Source organism: Octopus sinensis, linkage group LG4, assembly GCF_006345805.1.
Source record: "Octopus sinensis linkage group LG4, ASM634580v1, whole genome shotgun sequence".
Classification (NCBI taxonomy): Eukaryota; Metazoa; Mollusca; class Cephalopoda; order Octopoda; family Octopodidae; genus Octopus; species Octopus sinensis.
Genome location: NC_043000.1, coordinates 85,994,924 through 86,022,885, shown reverse-complemented (window position 1 = coordinate 86,022,885; position 27,962 = coordinate 85,994,924). Strand labels below are relative to the sequence as shown.

Below are 27,962 nucleotides of genomic sequence, written 5' to 3'. Positions count from 1 at the left end.
TTCTGTCCACCCCCATATGATGCATGGTATGCAATCTCCTCAGCTCTAAGTCACTCAGTTGACACACTGCAGCCACTCCTTGCTCCAGATCCTCTGGCACCTGCAACCAGGCTTTCTTTATTCTGGTCAGGACGTCCACTCTATTCCTCTCGAAGAGCACAAAAACCACGCTCAGCCTCAGGTCAAACTCAGCAGCTAGCTCACCCAAAATTCCCAAACGGAGTTTTATCAGCATCTTTGCACCCTCTTTGGTTTGCACCTTCCGCTCATCAGTGAGCACTGATCCCTCTCATCTAAGTACAGTGGCCAAATCAGTTCGGACCTCAATGGTATGCAGCCCCCACCTCAGGGCCAGGTTCAGCCCCTTCAACACGGCATCCAGCTCCGCCACATTGATATTGTTGCATTCATCCTTCTTCCTGAGCCAGGCCACATCCTCCACCACAACACCTCCAATTTCCAGGACAACTCCTGTTGCTATGCTGCTGGTATCACACCACATGATCCCATTCTTTAGTTTGGGCACAGACCTGTTTCTTTTTACTGGGTCCTCCACAGTCACTCTCTCCAAGACTTCTTGCATCATGGCAGTTGTCTTCTCGCCCACATTATCACTCCACCTTACTCCTTCAGCTCACCTCTTGATGAAGCTGCATGCCATCTGGAGCCATCCTGCAATCGGGTAGTGTCCCAGCAGCTTCCAACACACAGAAAACAGTTCCCACCTACTTGTCTTGGAGCCCAGTTCTGGGGTCTCATTTCCTCTCCAAAACACCAATGCACCAGCCTTATCTCTCTGTAGCTTGAGTCCCAGTGCATCTCCTCCTTCCATTGCCTCCGGCAGTTTGGCAGTTAGCCCAAAACACTTTCAAGTGGCTTATTACTCCTTTGCCAACATTATGCTCTCATCCACCAGGATATCATCAATATATATATCTTTACATTCTGTGTTCATATTTTGCTGAGGTCAAATCTGTCTTTCATCCTTCATTTTTTTTTTTTTTTTTTGCGAGGGAGGGCTTCCAATAAAATAAGTGCCATTTGAGCAATAAGGCCGATATAATCAACTTATTCCCTGCCCTGAAATTGCTGGCCTTGTGCCAAAATTTGAAACTATTGTTGTTGTTGTTGTTTTGCTGTTAAGGTAGCGAGCTGGCAGAATTGTTACCACACCAGGCAAAATGCTTAGCAGTTGTTCATCTGTCTTTACATTCTGAGTTCAAATTCCACCAAGGTCAACTTTGCTTTTAATTCTTTCAGGATCGATAAAATAAGTACCAGTTGAAAACTAGTGTCAATATAACTGATTTAGCCCCATCCTCAAAACTACTACCCTTGTGCCAAAATTTGCAACCTCTATTATTACTACTACTTCTACAACTATAGAGTCTTATTACTGAAATTTATTTTAAAAAGTACTACGTTTACTCATTATGCACATTAGAAACACTTTTATTTCACTCAATAACTCTTGTCAAAGTTTTTTTTTTTCTTTTTGGCATCTCTTTAATAAACAACCTTTTCACACAGAAGATCCAGTTATAGCTGCTTAGACTTTTATTCTCAGTATTATTAAATTCTCTTTATCACTTTTACTTATTTGTGGAAAACAGCTGTGTGTCTAAAGAATTTACAGATCTTTTTTTCTTTTGTCTAAACTATCTTGAAAAAATTTCACAAACAGCTACATCAGATTTTAAACATTGAAATCTCATACAGCTTACATGCGAGTTAACTTTTAAGAGGCCATCTAGTAGCTTCTAAAACTGATGAAATATTGTCTGCTAGCAATTATAGTAAAGCAATTCATTTATAAGTTAGATAATATAAAGGGGAATGGATGAACCATCCTAATAGAAGGAAATAATTAAGTTAATACACTTTTTCTTCATGTAAAGTCATTAAATAGATTATTTATTTTTCTCAGTAATCCTCCAACAATTTCAGTTTTTCTTCAACATTCTCATTAGCATTTTATGTTATTCCTGACTGACAACTATTACAGCTTTCAGTCTTTTAATCAGTCACTTTAAAATATATCAAGTTGCTGTCAGTTTTGATGTGTCAGCAAAGACCAAACTTATTTTTCAGAGTTCACATTTAAGTAATTTTGCTTTAAAATCCTTTAAATGTTGTTTTGATTGTTATTTTTGTTATTGTTTCTTTTTTTCTTTTGTTTTTATCCTTTTTGATAATCCTTCCACAAAAACTATATCCTACTGAAGAATTCAGAAGAAAATGCTTGCAAAACAAAAATATACTTTTGGATTACAATGAAATGAGAGACTTAATTTTATTCTTTCATGGTAATGAAATAAATGTGATTACTTTCTGTCTTTATATGTTAGACGAGCATTTTCAAAGGTACTGTAGTAATAAATAGTATCTTCGGGCATCAAGGTGCTCTCCAAAGAGCAGGTTCTTAACTCCAGTTACCCCTCAAGAGAATGCCAGTCTATTAGAGGTAACCTCCTTATATTAGCTCTAGTACTTATTGCCAGCATCTAGAGTAAACAGAAGTGTTTAACCCAGAAACACAATGAAACAAGACCAGCAGACTTGAAGTCATAATCCCTCAGCAAGTCAACCAATATCTTTTTCTTACTTGACTATTTTTCTACTATACAAGTGTCATTAGGTTTTATATAATTATAAATTAAATTATTTAATTTGATAACAAAAGCCCTGTTGAACTTAACTAATACAGAAATAATGATATAATACAGAAATAATGACATGATACAGAAACAATAATATAGCTAAATATATCAGTAACAACTAAGCAAATATGGCATATAATTCAACAATAAAAATTACTAAGCAGAAATAAATATATGCAAAACTGGCAAAGATATACTATTATAAGATACCCAAGCAAACACAAGTCAATATATCAAATACTATTGGATAGATTGTCTCATGTTAGCTTGGGTATTTATTCTTAATAGCCCAAGCTAGCACTACACCTGCACTCCCTGTTATCCTGTCTTCTCTCACTTCTATTCACCTTGTACTCATATTGATGCTCCACCCTGACGTCTCATTACCACTATTTTATTTCTTTCCAACTCCACTCCAATTACTCTTACCCATTCTTCTATAATGTGAGTGGTCATGTAGCTCTTCTAAAGGTGCTCTCCAAAGAGCAGGTTCTTAACTCCAGTTACCCCTCAAGAGAATGCCAGTCTATTAGAGGTAACCTCCTTATATTAGCTCTAGTACTTATTACCAGCATCTAGAGTAAACAGAAGTGTTTAACCCAGAAACACAATGAAACAAGACCAGCAGACTTGAAGTCATAATCCCTCAGCAAGTCAACCAATATCTTTTTCTTACTTGACTATTTTTCTACTATACAAGTGTCATTAGTTTTTATATAATTATAAATTAAATTATTTAATTTGATAACAAAAGCCTTGTTGAACTTAACTAATACAGAAATAATGATATAATACAGAAATAATACAGAAATACAAGCAAGAAAACTGTTCTGTTCTGACTCCTTCTCTCATACATTAATCCCCTTAGCTCCTAGCATAAAGCCACCTCCTTTAATCCTCTTAGCTCCTAGCATAAAACCACCTCCCTTTTCTCTGTTGCCCCACTCAGTCAAAGAGGATCTTCAGTATTGCAAACTGCATAACATCGCTAGTGCTGATGTTACAAAAGAAAAGCACCTAGTATATGGTGTAAAGTGGTTGGCATTAGAAGGGCATCCAGCCACAGAAACCATGCCAAAGCAGACATTGGAACAATACACAGTCTTCTAACACACCAAATTCTATCAAACCATCCAACCTATGCCAGCATGAAAGATGCATGTTATAGGGTGATAATGATGATGAGCTTGGGTATCTAGTCACAGATATCTAAACTAACACTAGTTTTCACTATTTCTGAGGTATTCATTGTTCAACTACATTTTGCTTTCCACTTCACAGCTCAAACTAAATATTCATATGCTTGAGGCACATTTGAACTGGTAATAACATTGCATTTATAAATATCTCTGCTTTGCACTCCCACTCCGTAAACATTAACAATACTCATTCCAGGAGTATATCAATCAGTTATAGGCACTGCAATCCCTTGTCCTCTTTTTAGAAAATATGTATTTATATAATAGGTCTTTTATTTAGGAGTATCAACAAAACTAATAACTACATAAATTAACAATGATAATTTTACAATAAATTTACATATGTGTGTGTGTGTGTGTGTATCTATATATATGTATGTATGAATGTGTGTGTGTGTATATATATATATATATATATATATATATATATATATACATACATGTGTGTGTGTATGCATGTACACACACACACACACACACACACAAAACATTTATAAGGAAAAGGTTGACACTGAGGTTTTCACTCGCTCACCTCCATACATATATATTGAGGTTGTTATATAAATTTGTTCATTTTTAACCATTTATTTTTCATCAACAATTTTTTAAAATCAATCAATAATATATTTTCCTTCATTGTCCACAGCTTCTTGCCAGCACTCCTTTAGTTTGTAAATATGTTGGCAGTAGAAACTACGGGGTTTTGACTCAAAGAATTCATGTTTTCAGCTCCACATCATTGTTAAATGAAACACCTAAAAGACTGTTGGAGAGCAACCAGGAAGTGTGATAATTTGAAGATGCAATATCAGGATATATTGGTTGTGATAGAACTTCCTAACAAAGCTCTTGAATAGTATTTTTTGTCAATTTAGCAACACAGGGGCTAAGCCATTCCTTACGCTGCTTCATATTGATGTACATGCACCATTTTTCATTGCCAGTAACGATTCGGTAAAGAAATGAGTTGACCGGTGACAAGCAAGCAAACCAGCGGAGATTGTGGCTCGTTGATTTTTGTTGTTGTCACTGAAAGCATGCAGAACCCATACACCATACGTCTGAATCTTTCCCATCAAATGAAGATGCTTCTCTATAGCAGTGTGAATGCATTCCTTTTTCTCTGCCAGTTCCCTTGTCATTTGACGAGAATTTTCATGCAAAAGTTGGTTAAATTGCTCTTCATCAAACTCAACTGGACAGCCAGAACAAGGTGCATCTTTGAGGTCAAAATTTCCATTTTTGAACTTGGCATATCAATCACGAGCAGTTCTTTCAGCTATGGCACCCTCTCCATGCACAGCACAAATGTCGCAAGCAGCTTTTGCAGCCTTAGAACCTTGATTAAAAGCAAAAAGAAGGAGGTGTCGAAAATGCTCGTTTTTCTTAACTTGACATTCCATTTTAATGATCTGAAAATAAACAAAAAATAGATTCCAAAATTTAAAACGCAATAAATTCCAAAATTAAAAAAGTGGTGAGAACTTAGTTGCCAACCCAATAGTTGTTTTCAAACATTTTGTTTTCAAGGATTTCCCAATCCCATCAAATGCAGATCATTATCTTGCATGGATGCAGATCTGGCTTGGCTTGAGGTGTTGCTTGCTCACCAAGGCTCATCCATTCTATTTTCTGCTTCATATTAACATAAAGACTTTATTTTTCATCAACAGTAATTAATGCTGTAGTAAGGGATTCTTTGTTTGTGTCTGTGAGTAACCTGATGTCAAGTAAGCAAACTGGTATCAATAGAGGGAGCTGGATTTTGTCTCATTCGTTCAAAATGTGTGGCACCTATGTGCCAAGTTTTTAGACCTTCCCCATTGAGTGAAGATGACAGGTGACAGCGTCATGAAAGCATCCCATCTGCAGGGTCAATTCCCTTGTGGATTGGTGCAGTTTCTCATGGATGAGCTTCTTCAATCATTCACCATTGAACTGAACAGGTTAGTCAGAATGCAGGGTCTATGAAATCAAATTTTCCCTCCTTGAAGAATGAAAATCATTTCTATGCAGTTCTTTCATACACAGCACAAATGTCTTGAGTGGTTCTGGCAGTCTAAGAACCTAAAATGAAAGCTAATAGAAGGAGGTGTTGATAAGGTTCGTTTTTTTCCTATTTGGCATTCCATCCTCATATATCTGAAAAGGAGTAAAATAATCTGAATGTATAATTTCAGATTTAAATCAATTTTAATGATTATAAGTGTGTCTATTTAATTCTGTCATGTGTGTGTGTGTGTGTGGTGTGTGTGTGTGTGTATATCGCAAGCACTCATTTTATGTACAAAGGTGATCACACAACAACGTAGATGCATCCAAAATCTAAAGTTTGGCACTTGCTGGATTATGTCATTATCTGTAAGCATGACAACTATGACATTTGTACTGTCAAGCCCTTTCATCAATTGGAATGCTAGTCTGGTGCAAGCAAAGTTCGGGATGATGATTAGAGTGAAAGAGAGAAGAGGGCCAGTATATATATATATATATACAGGGTGTGGTGAATAAACTGTCAACTAAAGTATGGAAAAAGAAAATAACACTGACATCCTATTTTAACAAATATATTTACCAAAATTACATAAGAATATTTTGAAATACTAAAGAGTAAATTTATTCAATAAAATCGGCATTGCCTTCAACCACAGCCTCCAGACAACCTTGGAATCTCCTGCAACTATTCTGGATGGTCTCCTTGTTTAAGTTGGTGAATGCTGTCATAATCATTGCTTTCGGTTCATCTTTGGTGTTACAAGGAGTTTTGTTGGTCTCTTGCTCAACTGTGCCCCACACATAATAATCAAATGTGTGATCATAGACTGTTCTTGAAATATAACTTTTCCAGTGATAGTGCTTCAAAATGTGATGGATGCTTGATTTTGAAATTTCTATCTCATGAGTCATTTACCACACAAATTTTCTCGCACTCTGGCAACAGGATTCTAGTAAACTTTCTTGCTTTGCGCTCATCAAAGTCTGCTGACTTCTGGAATGTTTCTTGTAGACATTCTAAACAGTTTCCTCTGCTTCAAACTTACCTCTAAATTGAGTGATGGTAAATTGCATAAGTGCATCTGTTTGAAACTCGCGACTGCATTTTCAAACTTCCAGTAGCACTTTTGAATAAATTTCCTTTGTTCAAAGCTTAGTCTGAGACCCTTCACTATTTCTAATGGGTTAAGTTTAAAAAGAAATGAAAATTGAGTTACCAGTTGTTAAAGTGTGTGTACATTTTGGGGAGACATATGTATTATATATGTAAGATCCAGAGATTGAGGTGTAGGAAGAAAGTTAGCTTCAAACAATCCGTAGTAAATATAAAAAAAACAACTTTCAGGGACAATAGTGGTTTATTGAGACAGAAGGTTGTGGATTTTTTTCCTATCAAAGAATGGTAAGTTGAGAGATCTTTTTATATTCCATGGTAGGTGACCAGGGTTGCCAGGTGTGCAAATAAGAATACAAGAATTACAGAATGAAGGATCTTTCCTACTGCATTCTGTAAATCTTTTATACATATATATATATATATATTTCTGTTTGAGTTAGAGGTTAGGAAACCAACCAACTAAGGGATAGTACCTATCCAATATACTGCTGGTAGTGTGCCCAATTATTCATACTCAAGTGCTGTTTATTGCATGGCAATCTCGCAATTGAATGTTATATATGGACGGAAGTAAAAAGTGGTTTACCCTTAATTTATACAGCAAATAAGAAATTGGAGAGGATGCAAAAACGATATATATCAGTCAGTAGACATTCTAGTATGTCTATTTATTCAAAAGTATTAGAAAATATAAGAAAAATACATACACATGTAATAACTATGTGTTACATACACATGTACTAATATTACAGAAAAGAGCAAAAGAGTAAAAGATCAGATTGTCAGTGGTTTCTAGTTCCTTACGGCTGTTTTTGCCAAGTGGCAACGAAATTCTGCACGCCATCTCCATCTACTCAGTGTTCTGCAGGGGTGGGCAGATAAAGTTTGGATGACGAATGTGCCTCTAGGCTTCTTCAGAAGGTCTAACTGGTTGGGAGGGTTAATACATATAAGAAGCATATAAGACAAATACACTGTACATAATGTTAACTGTTTCTTATATGTATTAACCCTCCCAACCAGTTAGACCTTCTGAAGAAGCCTAGAGGCACATTCGTCATCCAAACTTTACCTGCCCACCCCTGCAGAACACTGAGGAGATGGAGATGGCATGGAGAATTTCGTTGCCACTTGGCAGAAAGAGCCATAAGAAACTAGAAACTACTGACAATTTTATCTTTTGCTCTTTTCTGTATTTATAGTTATTACATGTGTACGTATTCTTCCAATACTTTTGAATAAATAGACATACTAGAATGTCTACCAGCTGATGGATGTCATTTTTGCATCCTCTCCATTTTCTTATAAGTCTGAATAAAATGCATTCAACTCTAGAAAATGTTTTCGAGCAGTACTATATTGCACAGTCATTGGTTATGGCCTGTTGGAAAGTTGGCATTGGTTGTGTAAAGAGGTTATATGCCTCAGGTCAGTAGGTCTGATGAGTCACCTGTATTGTTAAGTGCAATTATAGACATGAAACCAATGGTAATTTTCTGACCGACCATAACCAATAAGTACATAAAATACCCGTGTGAGTGTGTGTGTGTGTGTGTGTGTGTGTGTGTGTGTGTGTGTCTATCTGTGTGTGTCTATCTGTGTGTGTCTATCTGTGTGTGTCTATCTGTGTGTGTGTATGCATACAAGCATGCATGCATACAGTCATACATACATGTTCTTTTATTCTTTTACTTGTTTCAGTCACTTGACTGCAGCCATGTTGGAGCACCACTTTTAATTGAACAAATCACCCCCCAGGACTTATTCTTTGTAAGCCTAGTACTTATTCTATCGGTCTCTTTTGCTGAATTGTTAAGTTACGGGGATGTAAACACACCAACATCGGTTGTCAAGCCATGGTGAGGTGATAAGCACAGACACAAATAACAAATACACATATATATACATATATATATATATGACAGGCTTCTTTCAGTTTCCACCTACCAAGTCCACTCACAAGGCTTTGGTCGGCCCGAGGCTATAGTAGAAAACACATGCCCAAGGTGCCACACAGTGGGACTGAACCCGGAACCAAGTGGGAAGCAAACTTCTTGCCACACAGCCACACTGCCTCTGTGTGTGTGTGTGTATATATTAAATGAGCTCTCTATTAAATCCTTAAAAAAGAATAAAATGAAATAAAATCTAAGAAGTATACTCAGGAAAGGAAGGAAATCTTAAGGCAAGAGAGATTTTATTATCAAAGTATTAACATTCTTTGAGGATTGTTTCCAGATATAATTTCATGGACTGGTGAATTTGTAGCTAAGCAAATATCCTTTAGTTAGTCATTATATTCAATTATGTTTTGGTAAATTAAAAACAAACCAAATCTCCTGTGTATATTTTAAGTTTAATTTTTTAGCTATTTTCCTCATTTATAGAGTCATAAAATTATGAGTGGGTCTAGCCACCCTGGTCTTACTTCAGGAAATTATTTGCATGCTAAAAATTGTACTCTTTCTATGAAACAAACACATTTTGAAATCAATATAGGCAGATAATGTACTTGTTTGAGGATATCAAATAAAAATATTATCAACAATGAACACAACACAAACACTACCACCACCACCATCACCAGCTACAACAATCACCATTACGATAGTAACACCAATAGCATCCTACACTCTATCTTTTATAACCCCAACAACAAATCATACAACATGATGAGGATCTACCCCACAGACTTACCCTTCAACAAAAGAGTACATATCCCACCACAGATTGATAGTGAGACAGAGGCAAAGATTTCCTTAGCTAGAAATAGACTCCGACACATCTTAGACTGGTACAACAAAACCACTAAAAATTATAATGAGGGGGAAACCCACCAACTCAGTTCATCTGTTGCCTACAAAAACTGAAACAGGGAATTAGTGGGCCTCCCTATGGACAAGCCTAGCAAACTGTTGATAAACATCCCACAGAACTATGTCCAGACCATGCAACAACACATCAGGAGCATGAGAGAAGTTGCACCTCAGGAACATGAAAGAGTGGATAAACTCCTCAATGCACACATGGGAATGTAGTGCAACATAATCCAACCCAAGAAATGGATTGCACAAATTTTTCAAGCATTCAACAACGATGTTCTTACACTATATGGGTTATGTAAGGACCATAAACCTTACGTAAACCTTGTTATGGGGCCTCCAACCTGGCCAGTTTGCAGAGCGAATATTTCCAGCATTTATAGTTACAACCACTCATTGAAATATCCCCAGATGTCCGTGTGAGCATGTAGGATCTCCTCAGTTGAATCAGTAGTTACAACTACTCCAACGACCTCACAGGTTGTCTAGTGGGTAGTATGGATGTAGTTTCTCTCTACCGATCTATAGACATAGATTTTACTGTGGAAAAATACATTGAGATTATCAGTGAGAGGGAAGTAGTTCCATGAAGTCAACACAAGGGAACTGGACCTCCTCCTTAAACTAAGCTATGACTGTAACTTCCTAGACAACCATGACATTAGTAGATTCTGCCCTACAAGGTCACAGAGAAGAAGACCACCCACCATCACCTAGGCAGTGAAGAAAAGCACCACAGAACACTGGAGAGATTGGACCATACCCACCCAGGGCCCTGAGAACAGCAGTCAGGTGAAAAAAATTATTGTGCATGCAATAGGGGCTAGCATAAGAACCACCTTGAAGAACCGCATAGTAAAGTTTAACAGGAAACTGTACATGCAGGCTCAAGGTGCTTCCACCAAATTATTAAGGTAACTATAGATTACCCCACTAAGTACCCTAACAATAGACTCCCTGTCCTTGATACTGAACTTTGGTTAGAGACTGTGAACAATAGGGTGCAGCTCCTCCACTCCTATTATATGAAACTCATAGCTTCTAAATATGTTGTTCAGAAACCAGCTTTGTCACACATCATGAAAATCAACATAGTGATAGTAGACTTAAGATAATGAGTGTGTCCCCACTATGCAAACCCTATGAAACAAAGAAACATGTACAGAACTTTATGCACTGCATGCAATTCTCTGGATATTATCAGAAAGATAGGGTTTGGGTATACAGGAGAGCTAGAAAGAAGTTAGCATTATATGTAATGAAACTAGTGGTACCTGCCCTAGATATAGGTGTAAAGACTGGAATAGGATACAAAGAGTTTGTGACAAAGCAAACAGGATGAACACATGATACAAGACCAACAAATATCAAGGAATGATGTTTGTAGAGGCCACAACCCTATGGATTTAGGAAACATCTGAAGGAGGCCACACACAACTTTAAGATCGTTGATAAGCTAGGGAGTTCTATCAGACCACAACTATGTAGGATGTACCCCTTTGAGAATATCATATGCACCAATGATAACTGCATAATATGTAAGATTAACCCTGGTATTGACTGTAGAATTAGAAATGTAGTCTACTGCATAAGGTGCATAGAGGATGCTTGTAAAGCCGAAAACATGATATATATAAGTGAGACATCTAGAAGCATTGTGGAGAAAGTAAATGAACATTTGAGACAATATGACGCCAAGAAATAGTCGTCCATACTCTACCAACATGCCAAAGACCAGCATAGAGTCACACTGGGTCAACTTGAGATCTGCATTTTATCCACATACCCGGAGGACTCAACACTCAGACAAATACAGGAGTACGTCCTCATAAATGAAACATCCCCAGTACTAAATAGGAAATGTACGTAGAAGGTAGTCAAACCCCAATACCCACAATTTATATATACACAGGCAGAGTTGTTAGTAGGCGGTTATGTAGACATGGGGGGCAGGTAAATGGATATGTAAGTAAACAGATAGATAAATAGATAGATACATAGGTAATATGAACAGACAAGCACACTCACACACACACATAAACACATACATACACAAATGAAGACTGAAACACATGACCATATACACACATGCACACTTCGCAAACTCTCACAAGGACACATGGAGACACAGCCATACATAACAGATGCACATGCATAGTCACACAAATCCATACACATAGACACATTCAAACATGCACACACAAGGAGACAGGAGTACACACACAAATACACATACACACACACAAACATGAACACACAAAAACATTAATATGCAGAATACATACATACAAACGTACACACATGTATACATATGAATATATATATATATATATATATATATGCATACACACACATACATGCATACACACACACATACATACATACATACATACATACATGCATGCATACATACATACATACATACATACATACATACATACATACATACATACATACATACATACATATATACATATGTGTATACACATGCACACAAACAAACAAGCAAAATGAATGCAACTCTGATAACGGACAGAGTCAATGACTATTGATAAGGTTGCAAGATGCAATGAAAATTTTAGAGAAAATAAATAAGTAAATAAGTGTTAAAAAATAAGGCATTAAAAGAGAATGACTCTCCCCAGACAATAAAATATGCTTCAACACATGAATTCACATAAAGAATCTTACAGACCAGATAGAAAAACGAAATATTCTGAAATGGTTATTCAATTATTTTACAAAATTCAAATATATGCAGATGATTTGTTCTTATTAGTCATTCTGGACTCCTTCAGCATTCTCAATCTTTGGTAAACTGTTTGTCAAATTTCCCAATGTTATGTGGAATACTCCACTTGAAACTAGATTATTTGTTTGTTTTTTGTTTTCTTTTTCTTTATTTTTTGGTGATCAGAAGTTTCCTAGCAGTGAACATGTCTTGTAAACAAATTGCACATGCAAGTGCTACCAGTCAAGAACTCCACATACCAGAAACCAGCAAGTGTATGGGATCATCAGGAGAGAATGCACGCCGTTTCGGGGCCTACCTCTCGATGGCATCAATGTGCACCAGCCCCCCTCACTGATATGAGGCCCCACTTCCTAGATCAACTGGTTATTAAATAAAGCTCACTATTTCTCTAGCCATTGCTCATCATCTCTTTTTAACCAAATCCAGTAGCTAGCCTTCTCCACTGTAGTTTGGATATCGGTCATGGTGGTATTGACTTTACGATGAATTAGGCCTATCAATAACAACAGTCATCTCACACTGTGTCCATCAAACCCTCTACATATGTATGTGTGTCTTAGTGTTTGTTAGCAGTCATGTAGCTCTTCTACAGCAAGAAACCTGTTCTGTTCTGGCCTCCCATACTTTTAGCCCTCATAGTTTGCAGTCTTAGAAGTTGTTTGGTGGCTTCACTGGTGTTGGCATTACAATAAAAGGGCCCAGTTTATGTGGTGTACATAACAGATGCATATACATAGTAACACAAACCCATATACATAGACACGCTCAAACTTGTACACACAAAGAGACAGAGGTACACACATACACATACACACACACACACACACACACATACATACACAAACACACAAACATGAACACACAAACACATGAATATGCAGAATACATACATACAAACGTACACACACACGCATATATATACATCCACACACATACATGCACACACACACACACACATACATACATGTATACTGATGTACATATATATATATATGTACATATATGAAGGCTTATATTGTTAAGGTGCATGGCTTAATGGTTAGAGTGTTGCACTCACAATCGTGAGATCATGGGTTCAGTTCCCAGACCGAGCATCGCATTGTGTTCTTGAGCAAAGCACTTCATTTCACATTGCTCTGCAATCATTTCATCATCTGACTTGTGGCACATAGTGTACATGTACAGGTAATGTTGATTTGACGGAGTAAGTGTGTGGTTGTTTGGCAAGAAATTGCAAACCCTCATATGTTGTCTAACAATAGGAGAATCCATTGTGATATATATGAAACAAGTAAGAGATAAAAGATGTGTGTGTGGTGGGGTGGGGGTGGGGGTCCTGATATGGTAGAAAATTGGTGTATTTCCAATTCAGCAAGCAATACAAGCCCTTGGCTATATGAAAGCTCTAATTAGAGGGGATTATTGAAAGCCCACTGGTGCAGAAAATTCATTTACATCTCTAGTAAAAACAATGTGCTAAATTCATCTTCTTCAATGGATTATACATATATATACTTATACACACACAGACACACATGTATACTTATATTGATACATACATATGTGTGTGTATGTATAATATATATATATACAGGTGTGGCTGTGAGGTACGAAGCTTGATTCTCAACCATATGATTCTAGATTCAGTACAATTGCATGGGACCTTGGGCAGATATCTTCTACTAAAGCCTCAGCCCAACCAAAGCCTTGTGAGCGAAGTTGGTAGACACAAACTGAAAGAATACCCGCACTCGTGTGAAACACATGCATGCACACCCACATATATATGCAATCATACACATGTACATATACATCTACATATATACATACCCATACACATGCACTCACACACGATGTACACATATACATATCCGCACACACACACACACACATGTGCACATACCCATATCTCTTTTTACTTGTTTCAGTCATTTGACTGCAGCCATGCTGGTGCACCGCCTTTAGTCGAGCAACTCGACCCCGTGACTTATTCTTTTTGTAAGCCCAGTATTTATTCTATCGGTTTCTTTTTGCCGAACCGCTAAGTAACGGGGACATAAACACACCAGCATCGGTTGTCAAGCAATGCTAGGGGGACAAACACAGACACACAAACACACACACACATATTATATATATATATACATATATACGACGGGCTTCTTTCAGTTTCCGTCTACCAAATCCACTCACAAGGCTTTGGTCGGCCCGAGGCTATAGTAGAAGACACTTGCCCAAGGTGCCACGCAGTGGGACTGAACCCGGAACCATGTGGTTGGTAAACAAGCTACTTACCACACAGCCATTCCTGCACCTATATGCGCACAATTATATTCAAATACACGTCTAAATATACACATGCTATATATGCATTTGCTCACTCACACTCGCATGAAACACATGCATGTACACCCACATATATATGCAACCATACACATGTACATATACATGTACATATATACATACCACGCACATGTATATATACCCATACATGCACAGAAATGTTCATATACATGTCTATATATGCATATGCACAAGAAAAATGCGGGGTGAAAGGTAAAATACAGAAAAACATGTAAAAATAGATAAAGCAATAATATATATATATATATATAATATATGTATGTATGTATATATGTAAAAATATGCAAAAAGTATGTAAAAATATATATATAAAAATATAGAGAGATAAAATTCTTGTACATGGACGCAATATAAAAGGCAGGTTCCATCTGTGATCTTGGGGGGGGGGACCAAAAACAACAAATATTTAGCCATATGTGGACATGAACCAAAAAGTTCAGTTCTTGAATTTAGACATGTAGCAAGGTCTAAGCTGCTTTTCCAGTTGAGCCATCTTTCCATATCACTTGGCTTACACTTGGCTAAGATCTTCCAATGGATGTTGTAACTGGCACCTTTATCTTTTAAGGACCATATATGACTGGATAATTTGGTCTTTTTTCTTTTATCCTAGTGCCCAAAACTCAAGGTGTGATTGTTGAACCTGGCCCTAACATATATATTTGGAATTTAACTACTTCCTCCACAACACCAACCTTATTATATGATGCCTACTGGAGAATGTGACCTAAGCATTATTGTCAATTATGATCTGCATTAGGCAAGCCATATTTATAAAATCATAAAAAAGGCTGAAGGGTTTAAGTTCCACTCAGCCACTCATCAGTTATCTATTATGGTTATGGTATGTCCACATTTACAGTATGTACCTCAAGTCTGTAAAACTCCTCTTGTTGATGTCTTGCAAACAACTTGCACATGCAAGTGCTACCAGTCAAAAGCTCCGTATACTGGAAGCCAGCAAGTGTATGGTGTCATCAGGAGAGAATGCGTGCCGTTTCGAGGCCTACCTCTCGACGGCATCAATGCGCACCGGCCTCCCTCACTGATATGAGGCCCCACTTGCTAGATCAGTTGGTTATAAAGTTAAACTCAATATCCTTCTAGCCATTTTTAAACAAATCCAGTGGCTAGCCTTCTCCACTGTAGATTGGATATCAGTCATGGTGGTATTGACTTTACGATGAGTTAGGCCTAGCAATAACAACAGTCATCTCACGCTGTGTCCAAGAAACCCTCTACATCCAACTTCGATAGGATAATGTTCCGCTTTCCAGCCTGCATCTTCACATTCCTCAAGGAGGTTTACATAACAGTTCAATTTTTGAGCCTGAGCGGCGTCCATATTATCTTCATGAGGAACTGTTAGCTCGACTAACTTTCCTTTTTCACACCACGTCAAAGTATCTGGTTTTTTCGTAACTGGGATGGGAAAGAAAACCTGGCACCCAGGTAAATCTACAGTTACCTCCCAATATTGATGTGTTTAGAGCTGTCTAGGAATGTGCAACCAGACAAATATCCTCTACTGGTCTTTCTTTACTTGATTTATCGCTGCATTTTGTCCCTTTTTTCAACGCTTTTTTGACAAGTTAGATTGCATCTTAGCACTGCATATTACAATTTTTTTATCTTTTAGTTGTTTCAGTTGTTGACTGTATCCATGCTGGAGCTCCATCTCAAAAGGATTTTTGTTGAAATTGACACCAATACCTGGTACTTATTCTGTCAGACCCTATTGCAGTACCACTCAATTATAGGAACATAAATAAACAAACACCAGTTGTCAAGCAGTGGTGGGAAGACAAACAGATACAAAGGCACACACACATACACACCCTCAGATATATATTATATATATATATAGCTTCTTATTTCTCTATTGCCCACAAGGGGCTAAACATAGAGGGGACAAACAAGGACAGACAAACGGATTAAGTCGATTACATCGACCCCAGTGCATAACTGGTACTTAATTTATCGACCCCAAAAGGATGAAAGGCAAAGTTGACCTCGGTGAAATTTGAACTCAGGACATAGCAGCAAATGAAATACCTATTTCTTTACTACCCACAAGGGGCTAAACACAGAGAGGACAAACAAGGACAGACAAATGGATTAAGTCGATTATATCAACCCCAGTGCATAACTGGTACTTATTTAATCGACCCTGAAAGGATGAAAGGCAAAGTCGACCTTGGCAGAATTTGAACTCAGAACGTGGCGGCAGACAAAATACTGCTAAGTATTTCACCCGGCATGCTAATGTTTCTGCCAGCTCACTGCCTTATATATATATATATAGCTTCTGCCTGTCAGCCAGATTCACTCTCAAGGCATTAATCAACCCAAGGATATAGTAGAAGACACTTGCAAAAGTGCTGCACAGTGAGACTGAATGTCAGAACCATATGGTTGCAATGCAAGTTTCATAACCACACAGTCATGCCTGTGCCTATATATATAAGCTCTTTATTATTCATTGTATAAGGCAGTGAGCTGGCAGAATCATTAGCATGTTGAAGAAAATACTTAGTGGCATTTCTTTCAGCTTTATGTTCCGAGTTTAAATTCTACTGAGGTAGACTTTGCCTTTAATCGTTTTAGGGACAGTAAAATAAGTACTAGTTGGGCACTTGGGTTGATGTAATTAGCTATCCCCCACCTCTCAAAAACTGCTGGCCCTCTGCCAAAATTTGAAACTGTATCAACTCCAAAAGATGAAAGGCAAAGTTGACTTCGGTTCAAATACCACTGAGGCCGACTTTGCCTTTCATCCTTTCAGTACTGGGGTCAGTGTAAATGACTAGTCTCCTCCACTAAAATTTCAGGTCTTGTGCCTATAGTACAATGGATTATTATTATTATTATTATTATTATATTATTATTATTATTATTATTATTATTGCACCACCTGTAGCATTTCTAGAAGGTGAATGTGTGTGGGCTCCATTTGTGAGACATGCCTTTCCACAGCTCATCTCTTTGATGGAGCTGCAGTCCTGGGTAAAGGATAGGCTGAGTGTGGGCACCTGACACTTAGTATGTCATCAGATGCTCATTGCAATAAGATCAGTGGATGTTCCACTTCAGATATTTACAGAGGATTAGCAGATCGCCTGATCGAGAAAATATGAGAGTAATGGCACAAAGCAGTGTTTATGTATAATCACAATTTAGGTTAGTTAAAATATGTTTATCACAATTCAACTTACCTAAATTGTGATTATACGTAAACACTGCTTTGCATCATTACTCCGATATTTTTCTCAATTGGGTGATCTACTAGCATAAATCTGTCAATGTCTTGGCTGAATTATATATAAAGCTATAAGCTTTATTTAGTTCGTTAGGTACATCAACAAGAGTCAATAAACTCAAAACATCAATGTCTGAGATTTCCAAGAGATGGCGACACTGAACGAATTGGATATTTTCACACCTTTTTACTATAAGAGAGTGTATTTGCCTTTAGCAGCTGAAATATATGACAAACATATTTCAAGTAACCTAAATTGTGAATATATATATTGTTGTGTCTGGGGAGAGTCATTTTCTTTTTGTGCCTTATCATGTAACACACTCACCGGTAAAATTTCCATTTATTTCTTATTTTTATTTTACCGGTGAGTGTGTTACATTATAAGGCACAAAAAGAAAATGACTCTCCCCAGATACAACAGAATATACTTCAACACACGAACTCATATAAAGAATCTTGCAAACCAAATCCCAAAACGAAATATATATATACATGTGTGAAGGCACGTGGCTCTGTGGTATCTGGCTCACAGTATAAGTTTGATTCCTGACAGTTCTTTGTGTCCTTGAGCAAAACACTTTATTTCATGTTGTTCCAGTCTACTCAGCTGGTGAAAATGAGTTGTACCTATAATTCAAAGGGCTATTCTTGTCACATTCTGTCATGCTGAATCTCCCTAAGCGCTACATTTTTGGTATGCATGTGCATGGAGTGCTCTGCCACCTGCACATTAATTTTACAAGCAGGCTATTCCATTGATTGGATCAATTGCAACTCTCATTACCATAGTGCTAGTTTATACATGTGTATGTATGTATGTATGTATATATATGATGGGTACCTTCTATTTTCCCTCTACCAAATCCACAAAACCAATCACAAGGCTTTGGATATCAGTCTGGGATTCAGAGAGCCAGGGAGTCCTCTCTAAAAGAAAAACAAAACCTTATCTTTCCTTTGAATTATAAAAGACTCTAGGTCCAGAGACCTGAAAATCAATTGTGTGGAAACCAAAACAAGTGTCTTGGTTTCCACACAATTGATTATGTGCTTTGCCCAATATAAATTATCATAAATTATGAAAATACACACATGTGCACACTCACACACATACACACACACACACACACACCAAGCTTCTGTACAGTTTCCATCTACAGAATTCCCTTCACAATGTATGGGTCAAATGCCTTGCAATGGGACTGGACCCGGAAGGATGTGGTTGCAAAATAAACCCCTTCACCATATAACCATGCCTATATCATGCTCACTCTGTTTGCCTAATTGTGTATTAGTGTAATGGAACCAACTAGAGAAGTGACCCAACAAAATATTATCCCTCCCATCCGTGGGAAATGTACACTGTATCAACTCACAAATAGATAATTCATTCATGCAATGGTCTTTTGAATATTTGGTGTATTTTGCAAAGGTTGCTTGATACATGCACACAGAAATGTCTATGTTTATACATATGTACATAAATTTAAATATGTATGTATTTATTTATATATGTATGTATGTATGTATTAGCATATACATACATATATGTACATATACATACATATGTGTGTATGTGTGCATATATATATATATATATATATATATATATATATATATATATACTCTTTTACTTGTTTCAGTCATTTGACTGTGGCCATGCTGGAGCACCGCCTTTAGTCAACCCCAGGACTTATTCTTTGTAAGCCTAGTACTTATTCTATCGGTCTCTTTTGCTGAACCACTAACTTACAGGGACGTAAACACACCAGCATCAGTTGTCAAGCGATGTTGGGAGGACCAACACAGACACACAAACATATACATACACACATACATATATATATATATATATATATATATATATATATATATATATATAATATATATATATATATACATATATACGACAGGCTTCTTTCAGTTTCTGTCTACCAAATCCACTTACAAGGCTTTGGTCGGCCCGAGACTATAGTAGAAGACACTTGCCCAAGGTGCCACACAGTGGGACTGAATCCAGAACCATGTGGTTGGTAAGCAAGCTACTTACCACACAGCCACTCCTACGCCTCTATATATATATATATATATACACACACACACATGAGTACATTCATGACAGGGTGAGGAAGTATGAGAAAGGCTCACATGACAGAGCACTCATAGCCAATCGCACCCATACACATATATACGTACATACATACATATACACATAGGCATGTGTGTGTGTATTATCATCATCATTTAGCATCCTTTTTCCATGCATGCTTAAGTGCCCATACAAGTCAATGTGCCAACAGTGCAGTGAAATGAGAACTTTAACTCTTGTGAGGTTTCGTGGTGGGTGTTATAATTTGTAATGTGAAACCAAAGTCACTGCTTGAACATTTCTTTCACACTTTTACCTTCATCATATCAACATCAAACACTAAATCATTGACAGTGCAACCAAATGAAACGATCTCTTTAATTCATTTAAGGCATGTTATAGTTTTCAATACTATGTAGTACTTACTCAGAAAACTCATGTTGTTATTTGTTTGTTTTTCTTTCTCTGTTTCAATTGAGAAAAATCTAGAACACTTGCTGAGAGGAAACCTGGCTTTAGTATTTTGTAATATGTTTTAATTTATATATCAAGCATTAATTGAGTATTCATGAAACTGATCAAATGTACCCACATTTACTGTTTCTAGGTTATTTTTAATATTGTTTGTACATTCTTGCAACACTGATACTTCTTATTTCTTCATCTGTTTTCATATTTAAATCATTAGGAAATATTAATTCACACATAAATCTGCCATTTCACTACATTAATATTATCATTATTATTACTACTACACTTATTATTATTATTATTATTATTATTATTACACTTATTTTTATTCTTGTTGTTGTTGTTACTGGAGAAACAGCTGATACGTTTATTGAAAGGAAATATCATAACAACTTGAAAACTATTTTTTGGTAAAGCAAACCCAAGATATGTGACTGAAAATCCATGGACATTTACATTTTAGAAGAGAAAAAAGCAAGTTCCATTTCCTTTCATCTCTGAAAAAGATCTCAGAAGCTGATTCTGCTGATGTGGAGAATAACATGTGGAATATTGGGAAAATGGCTACTAAAATCTTAGTCCAAATTTCACATGATAAGCCAAAATATTATGCACTTTGGCTCATCATATTATGCTGAGTCAACTGGATGAAGTAGACTTTCCTATAATTCCATGACTAAAAGCTGATATTATATTGATAATATAACATTGATATCATATTGTTTGATCATTTTAATGTCCATTTTTCCTTGCTAGCATGCATTATATGAATACATATTATTGAAGTATAGTTTTATGGCCAAATGCCCTTTCTGTCATTAACCAAGCAAGAAAAAATTGTCTATCTACATTTCTTTCAAAGGACAGATTGATCAGATGATTTGTTGACAGAAAAGTGGCAACAGAAAACACTGACTGTAACATATGTGATTGCAAAATATGAACATTCTCACAATCACACATACACACACAGCCTTGTGATCAGGATGTTGCACTCATAACTTCAAAATTGTGGTTTCAATTACCAGACAGCATGTGTTGTGTTCTTGAGCAAAACATTTCATTTCACACTCAGCTGTAAATGGACAACCCTGTGATGGACTGGTGCTTCATTCAGGATTTGAACTTTGAATGTAGAGGGTGGTAACTAAATGCTATAATGCATATATTCCAACACCCTTGTCTTTCTATTTACTCACTATTGATGTAACATCATTAAGAAGTTTTTATTGAATACTATGGAAGCAATTGTTCAGTGACATTATATGCTATTAACATGTCCCCTTACCAGATCTTTGAATCATTTTTCTTTTTAACCCTTTTGATATCAACCCACCAGAGACCACCCATAGTTTTATGATACAAATTCCCTTTTTTAAAGTTAATTAAATTAAAGGTTTCCATCAAAATTTCAAGTTAATTTGTGTTCCAAACACCAGCTTAACAACAACAGTAATTTCAACAAATTGTTCATTATTTTTGGAATTAATTAACCCTTTTGTTACTGTATTTATTTTGAAATGCTCTGTGTTTCTTTCAATTACTTTAAATATAACAAAGAATTTAGTAAAATAACTTAATTATCATTCAGCTAGTGTTAAGAACATAAATTGTGACTAAGGTTTGATGGAAGATTTTAATTCAAAACAAGACATTTGTACTCAGAGCCAGAGCTGGTTTCAGCCAGGTTGGTAATGAAAGGGTTAAAACAAAGGCAATATATTTTACCAGAAATATGATAACAAAATGGTTAAACTTCTACAATCTTCTAGGCAAAATGCAAATTTATTTACAAATGATTTCTTCCACCCTGCACTATACAGTTCAGTATATCTTTCTATCACAATACATAGAACATGTTATTCTTGCTACTGTCACCATTTTTTCTTGTAACTCTTGAACTTCAAACAATGTTGCAACATCAGCTTTACTTGCAAAACACAGGTCATTTATGGCAGCTGCTTATTTCATGATTTTTCTCTATTTTTTATCTTTGCTACAAGAAAATACACAAGAAAGGATAATGAAAGTTTTATTGTTGCTAGTCTTTTAAATATTAATTATTTAGGTAAACGAAATATCAAAAGTTATAAAACACAGAATTTAACTTCCACACAGTCATTTTCTGTAACTCCTTAAACAAAAGACTTTTTTGTTTGTTGCATAAAACTAGTAAATGCATTAATAATTTCCTGAATAGAAAAATTATGGAACAGAAATCAATAGCAACATTGTCTCAGAAAAAGTTATGAGGATTTTGTCCAAGAGGAAGCAAAATGAGAAAGAACAGGAAGATGCTGGCTTCTCTTCTTTCTTATAAAAAGACATGACTTTGTTTCTACAGGCACAGGTATAGTTAGCTGTGTGGTTCAGAAGTTCACCTTCCAGTGACATAGTTTTGGGTTCAGTCCTATTGTGCAGCACTTTGAATAATTGCCTTCTACTACAGTTCCAGGTTGACCAAAACCTTGTGAGTGGATTAGGTAAACAGAAACTAAAAGAAGCCTATTGCATGTGTGTGTATGCAGATGTATTTATGCATGGGGGTGAGTGTGTGTACTTGTGCTTCTTTGTCTAGGTATAACATGATAGTTGTAAATGAGTGTCACCATCATACAAGCAGTGTTGTTCATTTTTAATCTTCCATGAAAACATGTCTGACCATGGGGAAATATAGACCTTACTTTGAAACAGATAAAGGTTGGTGACAGAGAAAGACATCCAACCATAGAAAATCTAGTTCAAAGATCTCCACCTGACCATGGAATGATAATGATGATAAAGATTTGCATGTTCTAACCTGCTTGTGGTGAATATTAACACTGAGTAGTTTGTAAATACTCATCAAATATTTCCAGTTTTCATTCCTCATTCATCTTTCCTTTCATTCATTCGTTTTTACATGCTGGCATGGGTTAGGTGATTATATCATCAAGGCACTGTTTTACAGTATGCACTTCCTGATGCTAGTACTTACCTATTCTTCCAGCAATGCCCTAGAATGGCTGCAATATAATGAATGAAACATTCATTATCATCAACATCATTATCATCACTTAACATCAACTTATCTATGTTTGCATGGATCAGACACAATTTGTTGAAATGGATCTTCTACACCTAAAAGCTCTTCCAGTTGCCAAATCTCATCTGTTTCCAAACAATATAATATTTCACCATGAAGGCAAGAAACAAACATCATTTGTATGATGGCGAGGCTAATTTACAACCATCACATGGTGTCAAAACAAGAATACACACACACAAACACACATATACATATATACATACATGTGTGTGTGTGCCGGTGGCACATAAAAAGCACCCACTACACTCACATGCCAGTGGCATGTAAAAAGCATCAACTGATCATGGCCATTGCCAGCCTCCCCTGGCAACTGTGCCAGTGACATGTAAAAAGCACCCACTACACTCGTGGAGTGGTTGGCGTTAGGAAGGGCATCCAGCTGTAGAAACACCAGATCAGACTGGAGCCTGGTGCAGCCTCCTGGCTTCCCAGACCCCAGTTGAACTGTCCAACCCATGCTAGCATGGAAAACGGACGTTAAATGATGATGATGATGATGATGATGATATATGTATATATATATAGAGAGAGAGAGAGATACAATAAGAGGTTTCCAAATAGGAAAGCCTTGTGCTAGAAAGAGCAGTAGAAAACTCAAAACCACTCAAAATCGAAAGGCTGTCCCACTAATGAAACTGGCCTTCAGCAAATATTTTTTTGCTGGAAATAGTTAGAAACCATGGTCTAGGAAATAATTGAGATGGTAAACGTTTTTAATTTTCATTCCTTTCGAAAATTTATCCTTATTTATTGGTTTTGAGTTTTCTACTGCTCTTTCTAGCACAAGGCTTTCCTATTTGGAAGCCTCTTATTGTATTTCTATGTGAATAATATATAGTCTAATGACTAATTTTTTTTGTGCTAGGCCACTGGTAATAATAATTTTCTTATTACCCTATTGTTATTTATTATGTTTATATATATATATATACACACACATGCGCTCATGTGCGCGTACACACATCCTACATACACAGATACATATATATACAATGCACCTCTTTCAGTTTCCACATAACTAAATCAATTCACACAGCTCTGCTCAACCCAAAGCTATATTAGAAACCACTTGCCCAAGGTGCCATACACTGGGACTAAACTCAAGACCACATGGCTGGAGTAAAGGGAAGAAAGAATTTTGTTACAACATGTAGATAGCTTTTTATTTCAGGAACGAAAAAAGAGAACCTTAATGCTATAGAACATGACTGAACCAGTTAAGGATCATTCTACTTTTTATCTTTTAAATATTTGATTTGTTAAGAGCTTAAGCACAATCAACAAAATTAATGGTGAACCCCTTGTAGAATTGGATGTTTTGATAACCTCTTCAGTCATCAAATACAGAACATTTGTTAACTAAAATCTATTCAACAGTCACTTTGAGTTGAACTTTTCAAATCTTGATTCAATCATGTGAATTAAACATTTGAATTTCAGTAACTGTATGTAAAACCAGAACCCACCATGTGGAGATAAATATATACATTTCTGATTAATTCTCCTTTAAAACATAAGCTAATAAATTAATTTCACAACCTAAACTGTCAAATTTGATCGACCTAAAGTCTCAAGTTTGATATTAATCCATTATTTTTGTTTACATATCACTAAAATATATTCCTTAAAATTTTATTTTATGAAAAGTGTATTATCTAACATATTTTGACACATTTTTCACTCCAATGGATTTAATATTCAATGGCCCTCAACTGTTTCTTTTATTAATTATTTTTAGGGTCCAGTTTTTATGACTGTTGATGGAGCAAAGAAGATGCCTAGAGTTGAAACCCTCTCTTCCAATACAGAAGCAAAATATTTTACTATAAGTGAACCAGAGAGTCCTGGAATCTCTGACAGAGATAGTATAATGTCTGAAAATTTAATAACAAAGACAGATTTTGGAGTAGCCCATGCCAGCACTGGAACAAAAAAAGGAGCTGACACTAAAATATCCCTTGGAATCTCTGATAGTGATAGCCAAATGTCTGAAAGCTTGATAACAAAGACAGATTTTGGAGTAGCCCATTCCAGCATTGGAACAAAAAAAGGGGTTGACACTAAAATATCCCTTGGAATCTCAGATAGTGATAGCCAAATGTCTGAAAGCTTGATAACAGAGACAGATTTTGGAGTAGCCCACTCCAGCATTGGAACAAAAAAAGGAGCTGACACTAAAATACCCCTTGGAATCTCTGATAGGGATAGCCAAATGTCTGAAAGCTTAATAACAAAGACAGATTTTGGAGTAGCCCATTCCAGCATTGAAACAAGAAAAGGAGTTGACACTAAAATACCCCTTGGAATCTCTGATAGTGATAGTCAAATGTCTGAAAACTTGATAACAAAGACAGATTTTGGGGTAGCCCATTCCAGCATTGGAACAAGAAAAGGACTTGACACTAAAATACCCCTTGGAATTTCAGATAGTGATAGCCAAATGTCTGAAAGCTTGATAACAAAGACAGATTTTGGAGTAGCCCATTCCAGCATTGAAACAAGAAAAGGAGTTGACACTAAAATACCCCTTGGAATCTCAGATAGTGATAGCCAAATGTCTGAAAGCTTGATAACAGAGACAGATTTTGGAGTAGCCCATTCTGGCATTGAAACAAGAAAAGGAGTTGACACTAAAATACCCCTTGGAATCTCAGATAGTGATAGCCAAATGTCTGAAAGCTTGATAACAAAGACAGATTTTGGAGTAGCCCATTCCAGCATTGAAACAAGAAAAGGAGTTGACACTAAAATACCCCTTGGAATCTCAGATAGTGATAGCAAAATGTCTGAAAGCTTAATAACAAAGACAGATTTTGGAGTAGCCCATTCCGGCATTGAAACAAGAAAAGGAGTTGACACTAAAATATCCCTTGGAATCTCTGATAGTGATAGCAAAATGTCTGAGAACTTCATAACAAAGACAAATGTTGGAGTAGCCCATTCCAGCATTGGAACAAGAAATGGGTCTGACACTAAAATATCTCATGATATTTTAACACAAAAATCTGATACTGAACTGGCATTCTTTAACACTAAATCAACAGATGTAGATATAACACCAGTATATGATGATGTCTTAAACACTCAGCCTAAAGTAACACCTGCTAATATGAATGAAGTATATGACGATATCTTAAACACTCAGCCTAAAGTAACACCTGCTAATATGAGTGAAGTATATGACGATATCTTAAACACTCAGCCTAAAGTAACACCTGCTAATATGAATGAAGTATATGACGATATCTTAAACAATCAGCCTAAAGTAACACCTGCTAATATGAATGAAGTATATGACGATATCTTAAACACTCAGCCTACAATAACACCTGATAATACGAATAAAGTATATGATGATGTTCTAGACATTAAAGATGAAAAAATACATGATGTTAGTGACTGGACAAAAATTGGAAGTGAACCACTATATGCTAGTATAAGAAGTGTCCAAGATAAAAAACCTGCATACACAGCTATAGATTCACTAAATACTGCCCCTGAGGAAACATACAGTTATATTACTGAACATGACTATGAGGATGTCGAGAGAATGAAAGCATCAAGAGAAATGAAAATAGATAAAAATGAAGGGTTTCCAAATAGAAAAGAAGAGTCCTCTGGTGATAATGAAACAGACAGTGATACAGAATATGAATATATCAGTAAATATTTTCAGTTTTATTTATTTTTATATCAAAGTTAACACAATATTCAACATGGAATTTTCTTGTTCAAATTGTTCTTATATTGCCTGTTATTTTCTTGTAAATATTTCATTAGACTTCTTTAAGATGTGTGTGTGTAAGCAAATTCATGAACAAAAACTACAGGAAAAAATAACAAAAGTCAGTTGGACATAGTAAGTATATTAGATAAATGTTCAGTGAAAGTTTTAGATGGAAAAATAAGAGTAGAAATGATATTTCAAGCATGGCTCTTTGCCAGATAAAGGGAAAGGTCCAGAGAACAGGTAAAGGAGACAGGAGCAAATAGTCCAAAGAAAAGCACATATGTTGTTATGTGACTCCTTTACCTGCACCTCTAGCAATGTCATTTCCTGCATCTCCTGCTCTTTCTGCCCTTCTCTGTACATCAGATGGGATGCCACTTGGTTGACTTGTTCGCAGGGCACCTCCAAGA

General features: G+C 36.3%; 1 protein-coding gene across 5 annotated transcripts in view; it reads left to right on the top strand.

Annotated features, from left to right (window-relative positions):
* The window catches only part of LOC115210688 (thyroid receptor-interacting protein 11-like), a 680,082-nt gene that overhangs the window by 559,071 nt on the left and 93,049 nt on the right, over positions 1 to 27,962 (top strand). For 3 of the 5 annotated variants that reach the window (XM_029779369.2, XM_036502227.1, XM_036502226.1), the window contains one exon: positions 25,561 to 27,484. In XM_029779369.2, the coding sequence (XP_029635229.1) occupies positions 25,561 to 27,484 (1,924 nt within the window). The remainder of the gene's footprint in view (positions 1 to 25,560; positions 27,485 to 27,962) is intronic. The other 2 variants (XM_036502228.1, XM_036502229.1) reach the window with 2 other exon arrangements.